We start from the raw sequence: 7,494 nt of genomic DNA, 5'->3' as shown, positions 1-7,494 counted from the left end.
AAAAATATGTTCCTTGTTTGAAATTAACTGCCAAACATTCTCAACCTACACAAAGCTGTCATAAAGGACATCTAAATCTGTCCTTGTTTGTAACATGTGTTGTGACAAGATTTGACAGTTTATCAAAGAACTATAATTGCCACCTAAACATCTAGCATTTTGTCAACTGCAAGTATGTTTAGTGAAAGCATTTATTTTACTTAAAATACAACAACTGTTTTTCTCCACTTTCTAAAAGAATTGACTGAGTTTCTTTTCTCCTTAGCTGATCAAGCTGCATCAAGGCTCTCTCTTTGAATTATTTATGTTGGAATTGCAAAGGGTAAAAAATAATCAGTAAAGCAAGAAACTATCACCAAGGTGTTATATATATATATATATATATATATATATATATATATATATTCTGGGTATACTCAAAAGACCTTCAAAATATAGCAGTTCTCAAAGATCTGTAGAGATGACATTTAAATATGCTTACCTTGGGAAGGAGAAAGATAGACATTTTCTCTATACCACAATTTATTTATCTAGAGTAATTTATTAAGATATGATGTCTTAAATACAGAGAATATGTTCTTCAATAGGCATCATTCCTACCTGTAACTTTTGTTCGGAACAGCCAATGATAAGATAGATGTCTTTCTCAACCCACAAAGACCAAAGTAAAGAGGAACTAAATCCCCTTGCAATAGATTCATGTAACAGAAATGTCAGCGTAACAGAGATATTTCCATGACACTACCAATCGTTCATTTGTTTCAGGAAATAAGTTTTAAAAGGATTATTCGGTCTTAGATATGGAAAGTTGTTCCTTACTGTAGTTGTTTGATAATAAAAAAAGTAACATTTTTATGTAAAAGTTTCTGCCCGACTTTTACATTTTTCCTTCATTCTCACAAACCTCAAAGAAAAATGATAGACTAAGAAAAACGCTATTTGGAAATTCAGGAATCCCACATTCTAGTCCACACTCTGCCTCTAATTAGCTTTTAGATCCCAAACCAGTTGCTTCATTTCTCTGGGCCTCAGTTCCCTGTCTGTGAATCGGGATGTTGGACTGGGTGGTCTGGAAGGCTATTTCCACCTTTAACATTTTACGGTTTTAGACAAATCCCTGGAACTATAAGGTGTTGCAACAGCCAGAGCTTGGAGCAAAAAATAGCAGCAAGACAAAAATTTCTTCTACTTAACACCTCAAGGCAATGCAACCAACTATGTGTTTTTAATGTTTACATTAGCATTCAGTCCTATTTAGGTAATAATAAGTCTATTTAAAAATCTGTTTTGTTTTTCTTTAAAAAGTGAAAAATGTGTGACACATTGAGAACACTGAGAGAAAAATCATTTTAATTGAAGCTGCAAGTACTTTTTAGTGCAGCTAAATTAAGCCACAGAATTTTCTTTAGAAATCACTGTATGTAGTCAGGCTGAGGATGAGAATTATATAGTATAGATGGGTCTGCTGATTTTATGATAGGAAGGAACATGAATGGAGGGTTGTAGGCAGAAATGAGCTGGCAGGCACTATCAACCATGAAGAGTCTGAATTGAGGAGAAAAGCTTGCCGATGTTGAGAAGAGAGGTGATTGGATCAGCAACAGGACATTTTGATTTAGCCTTTCTGACATAGCTGTTTATATGGTTTTATATTAATAGCACATTTAATATAACTACACTTTTTTTTTCTGCAAAGTGATGTGTTTCATAGACATTGTCAAATCTTACCCATTTCTGTTGCCTACTCCAGTCCTTACCCGATTCATGAACCCCACTCAGTGGGAGAGCTCACAAGTAGGGTGAGAAAATATATTCAACAGATTATTTATCAATTTCAAACTACGAAAAAATGGTTATTTATATTTAGGCTAGATCAAAATATTGCAGAACCAAAAGTCAGACACACAATTAGCAGGATAAAAATGTATGATCTATATCTGATGCTTCCATTATTTTTATGATACAATTTGTTCTTGAAATTTCTGGTATCTGTGGTCCCTTCCATTTCTTTCCCCATTACTCCAACTCCTAATGCATTTTGGAAGCTGTGTACTTAAAATTTGCTAACACTTAATCATCACATATATTTTATTAGTCTTTTTTTAATTATAAAAGTAATAAAAGTTCAAATACTACACTAATCAATGGCAATAAAATGTGACAGTCCTTCTTCGTCCCAAACTGCCACCAACCTACACCCCTCTCTAGAGATAATCATCATAAAAAGGACCTCCGTAATGACTTGATGCTTTAACTATTTCTTCATTCTAAATACACAAATTTCATATATTGTGTACCTTTTTGACTGGGTTTTTTACATTTAGAAATATCTTGGGAATATTTCCATATGACTGCACATAAGTCAGTTTCTTTAATGTCTGCTTATGTTTGTATAATACATTATATGATACTTTACCTGTTGATGGACATTTGTTAGTTTCCAGATTTTGTTTTTATGAGTAACTCTAGAGAGATATGCTATTTGTCATTCACCATCTTATATTCTATAAATGGTACAATACCTGACACACAATACCTCATGAAATAGTAACTGAATGAATTAACACAGTGACAAATAAAATTATCAATATATTTTGGGGTTGTCTATGAATATTTCTATTGAGTAGATTCCTAGAAGGAGATACATTGAGTCAAAGGTTTTATGAAACAAAACTTTCCTTGCAAAATTTCACACTTATACATTCTATTACAATAGAGGAGTTTATCTATCTTATAATTTTGGCCCACCTAATGTGTGAAAATTAGCATTTTCCTGATTACTAGCATTTTTTCATATGTTTATTATCTTTTTTCCCCTGTAAATTGCCTATTCATACCATTTCCAAATGTTTTTGGTCTTTTTCCTCACTCCATTGGAAGCACATTGTTAGACATTTTCTCCAGTCTGTAACTTTCCTTTTAAACGTATACATCCTTTACCTTACAGAAACTTTATATTTTTAGGCATTAAATTTCACACCCCTAGGAAACTACTACAGGCACTAACAGAAGTAAAACTTCCATGAACTGAAGAAAGACTTGATTTTTTTAGTTTAAAAGTGCAAAGTGGATGCCAAGCAGGAATTTTTTTCCCAAAGACTCAAGATCAACATAGACCAGCTCGCGCCCACCGTCTGAACCGGGCGGGTAACTGCCCGGTAACAACGGAAAGTCGTTTGTTAGTCTGTGGTCTGACTTCGGTTGCAATCTTGACAGCAGCAGTGATCGCCGGACGAAGAGTAAGTACCTCGAGTGATTGGGCAAAATGGCAAATATCAAAATCTTCGGGGGCAGCTCCCATCAGGACCTATCCCAGAAAATTGCCGACCACCTGGGCCTGGAGCTAGGCAAGGTGGTGACCAAGAAATTCAGCAACCAGGAGACCTGTGTGGAAATTGGCGAGAGTGTGCGAGGAGAGGATGTCTACATAGTGCAGAGTGGTTGTGGCGAAATCAATGACAGTCTAATGGAGCTTTTGATCATGATTGATGCCTGCAAGATTGCTTCAGCCAGCCGGGTTACTGCGGTCATCCCATGCTTCCCTTATGCCCGGCAGGATAAGAAGGATAAGAGCCGGGCCCCAATATCCGCCAAACTTGTTGCAAATATGCTGTCTGTAGCAGGTGCAGATCATATCATCACCATGGACTTACATGCTTCTCAAATTCAGGGGTTTTTTGATATCCCCGTAGACAATCTCTATGCGGAGCCAGCTGTCCTGAAATGGATAAGGGAGACTATCTCTGAGTGGAGGAACTGCACTGTTGTCTCACCAGACGCTGGTGGAGCTAAGAGAGCGACCTCCATTGCACACAGGTTGCATGTGGCCTTTGCCTTGATTCACAAAGAACGGAAGAAGGCTAATGAAGTGGACCGTATGGTGCTAGTGGGGGATGTGAAGGATCGTGTGGCCATCCTTGTGGATGACATGGCTGATACTTGTGGTACAATCTGTCATGCAGCTGACAAACTTCTCTCCGCTGGAGCCGCCAGAGTTTACGCGATCTTGACTCACGGAATCTTTTCTGGCCCGGCCCTTGCTTGCATCAACAGTGCGTGCTTTGAAGCGGTGGTCGTCACCAATACCATACCTCAGGAGGATAAGATGAAACATTGCTCCAAGATACAGGCGATCGACATCTCCATGATCCTTGCGGAAGCCATCAAGAGAACTCACAACGGAGAATCTGTTTCCTACCTATTCAGCCATGTCCCTTTGTAATAGAATAACTTCAGGTTATTCTATTTTAAAATAAGATAAAATAAAAATAAAAATATGCCTTGCCCCTTGTTCTTTCTTGGTATTTGATGAAAAGTTCAGTAGAAGACCCAGCTGGCTCTGCTGCTACTTTCTGAATCTCACCTCACGTATATTAGAGTTTATTTCATTTTATTTTTAAATTTTTAATGTTTTATTTTTGAGAGGTTGAGAGAGACAGAGAGCACAAGTGGGGGAGTTGCAGAGAGAGATGAAGACACAGAATCCTAAGCAGACTCCAGGCTCTGAGCTGTCAGCACAGAGCCAGATGTGGGGCTCGAACTCACCAATCCTGAGATCCTGACCTGAGTGAAGTCCCACACTTAAGTGACTGAGCCACCGAGGCACCCCTATTAGAGTTTATTTTAAATTGAGGAAGGACAGATTGAGAATAAGTGCTGGGATTTTCTCTCTGGGTTGTCTCATTCTGGCTTCATTGATTATTTTGTGAACCTTGCAGCTACAGTTCATCTACTGATTTCAGATTTTGAGGGTATCATATGGAGGTGTTTGAAAGTGACTATGGAATTTTAGGCATAATTGCTAAAGTTGCTTCAGGATAACTAGCAACTGCAGCCAACCAGATCCATCACCCTCACCACTACCCTTTCATCTGACCCTCTGCCCCCTTTTACTCCCCCTCCTCTGGGCTGCTCCCCTTCCCATTGAGCACAAGTTCTCCAAGATCTGTGCTAAACCTCTTGCAAGACATTTATCTTTCTTCCGTGTATTTGGTTGGCATCTCAGATGACCTCAGACTTATATTTAAAAATTGGTATTATTGTCCTCTTGTTGCAGAAACTAATAAAATGTCTGCATGTGTGGGGGGAAAAATAAGACACACACCTAGACATGTTGGGAAATTTCCGATCTCCACGAAAATGCAGACAGGCCCTAAAAGCTTCTCAAAAGATAAAACATAAACAAGGTAATTTTAAAGGAACAATATTCAGATTGCTGTTAGATTTCTTGTTTGATCTCCCAGGCAGTAAGCAAGTGGAAACAATTTTTGCAGTTCTAAAGGACCATTATTTTTAACCTAGATTTCTTTGCCCAGCTGAACTATCATTTAATTTTGAGGGGAAAATTAGGGCATTTTAATATATTAAAAGTCTCAGAACTTTGCCACCATGAGTGTTTTCTGATGTATCACTTAAAGATATCGAAAATAAATATATACGACTAAGAGGAACACATGGATTGAAAGAGGTAACAGTGAAACTGATAAAAAATTATTTTTCATGAAATTACAATTATCACAGTTATTAAGATAAAATTCACATAAAAATTGAGCCACAATATAAAGCAAATATTTTAAAATCTATAAATAAAATTCCAGATGATATCCACAAAGCATGAGAGATTAGGAGATGTTAGGATTGGTCTAAGTATATTAATAATCTTATGTAGTTTGGGAAGGAGGTTACTGACACAAATGATTGACATTATAGCAAAAAAAACCTGTGTTTAAATATGTTATTTAAAATTCAAGGACAAGCAAGAGAGAAATGTGATGAATTACTTGAAAACTCCTAGACAGGGAAAAAAAAAAAAAAAAAGTATGGCCCAGTGAACAAAGTAAACAAATTCGGCTGAAGATAGAAAGTAAATAAGGAAGAAAATAGAGCAAAAAGAAAATACCAAATATATGCTAAACTAAAGTCACTATATTAACTAAAAGTCAATATGTTAAATTAACCTCATAAAAGATAGATTATTAGATTGGGTAGTAAATTTATTTAATGATAAGCTGTTTACAAGAGACCAGGAGACACATCTAAACAAAAAGTTGGATGTAGAGGGATGATGAAAAATATACCAAATAAATGCTTACAAAGAGAAACTAGGCGTGATACTTTTAGTCAAAGTAAACATGGCATATGTTTTGCTGATTAAACCCCCCATAAGTTACAAGCATCATGAATCTTTATGTAGTTAAAAACTCAACATTGAAATATAAAAAGAAAACAAAACAATATGAAGAGAGATGTATAATCTACATTAATAGAGGGAAATTTTAACAAAACTCTCATACATAAAAGATGTTATTTTAATAACTACATATGGAAACTAAACATATAATTAACATTTTTCCGGCATGAATGAGAACATTTACAAATATTAAAAATATTATAGGTCATAGTCTTCATACATTTTTTAAAGAAATTTATATAGACCTTATATAGTAAAGAGGATTTACTACAGTCATCTTGACAATCTTGAAAAAATAAAACTATCAGTAAAATAAGAATAGAATGAAGCTTACTTGACCTGATAAAGCAAATCCATTAGAGACTTACAAAGATATAATTAATAATTCCCACTACAATCAGTCCAATTTCTAAGCCAGTGGAATAAGACAAGAAAAAGAGCAGTATTGGGTAAAAAGAGGCAGAACTGTCGGTATTTACAAATGTCATAATTATCAACAAAAAGATCCAACAATCAAAAGAAAAACTATTTCTTTGAGAGGTCAGCAAAATGACTACTGATAAGATAAAGTATTTGCCTTTCCTAAACACCAACAAACATAATTTTAAAATATGTTTGAAAAAAGATTGCCACAACCTAGAGCAATAAAATCTGCAAAATAACCAGTAAGAAACTCCAAAACTGTAGGATTGGTATGAAAAACTTTGCTAAAGGATATAAAAAATATGAATCTGGGGAGGAACACTATGAGAGTTTCCACAAATCACCTAGTTAGTATAATCCCAATAAAAATCCTAATAGTATTTAAAAAGACAGAGAAGCTTTTCTTGAAGTTCATCTAGAAAGATAAGTAATAAATAATATTCAAGATATTTTTCAAAATGTTTTTGTACTATAATAAAACATGAGGTTATAGTAATTAAAACTGTTGTATTGATGCAGGAATGAACACATACATTAATATTACAGAATTTAAATTCCTGAAACAGACCCATGAATACTTACAGGAATTTAGCACACCCATACCCCATTTAATGGAGGGATTGTATTACTGGAAAGAGAAACATAACTGAATCAGTTCTATAGGAGAATCACTATCATAAATCCCTATGGGATATGCTTTGCTGGTATCCTGTTTTGGCAACCACTCCTACAATCTACTCAGATTCTCTGAAATGGGGATGAGATTCCTGCCATAATCTTTTCCTTAAGTATCTTCATATAATTGTTGGTCAATCCAAATCATAGTGATGTTATAATGGGCTTTTTAATGTCAGTTGTCACTTATCAATATATATCTTTTT

At 35.3% G+C, this 7,494-nt stretch overlaps 1 protein-coding gene across 1 annotated transcript; it reads left to right on the top strand.

Moving 5' to 3' along the window:
* Nucleotides 1–3,265: 3,265 nt before the first annotated feature.
* Nucleotides 3,266–4,222, top strand: PRPS1L1 (phosphoribosyl pyrophosphate synthetase 1 like 1). Its single transcript, XM_030294909.1, has one exon. It carries the CDS (start codon nucleotides 3,266–3,268, stop codon nucleotides 4,220–4,222), a length of 957 nt encoding a protein of 318 aa, XP_030150769.1.
* The last annotated feature ends 3,272 nt before the right edge of the window (nucleotides 4,223–7,494 follow it).

This window comes from Lynx canadensis, chromosome A2 (assembly GCF_007474595.2).
Source record: "Lynx canadensis isolate LIC74 chromosome A2, mLynCan4.pri.v2, whole genome shotgun sequence".
Classification (NCBI taxonomy): domain Eukaryota; kingdom Metazoa; phylum Chordata; class Mammalia; order Carnivora; family Felidae; genus Lynx; species Lynx canadensis.
Note: the sequence above shows the minus strand (reverse complement) of the source record. Positions and strands in the feature narration are given on the sequence as shown.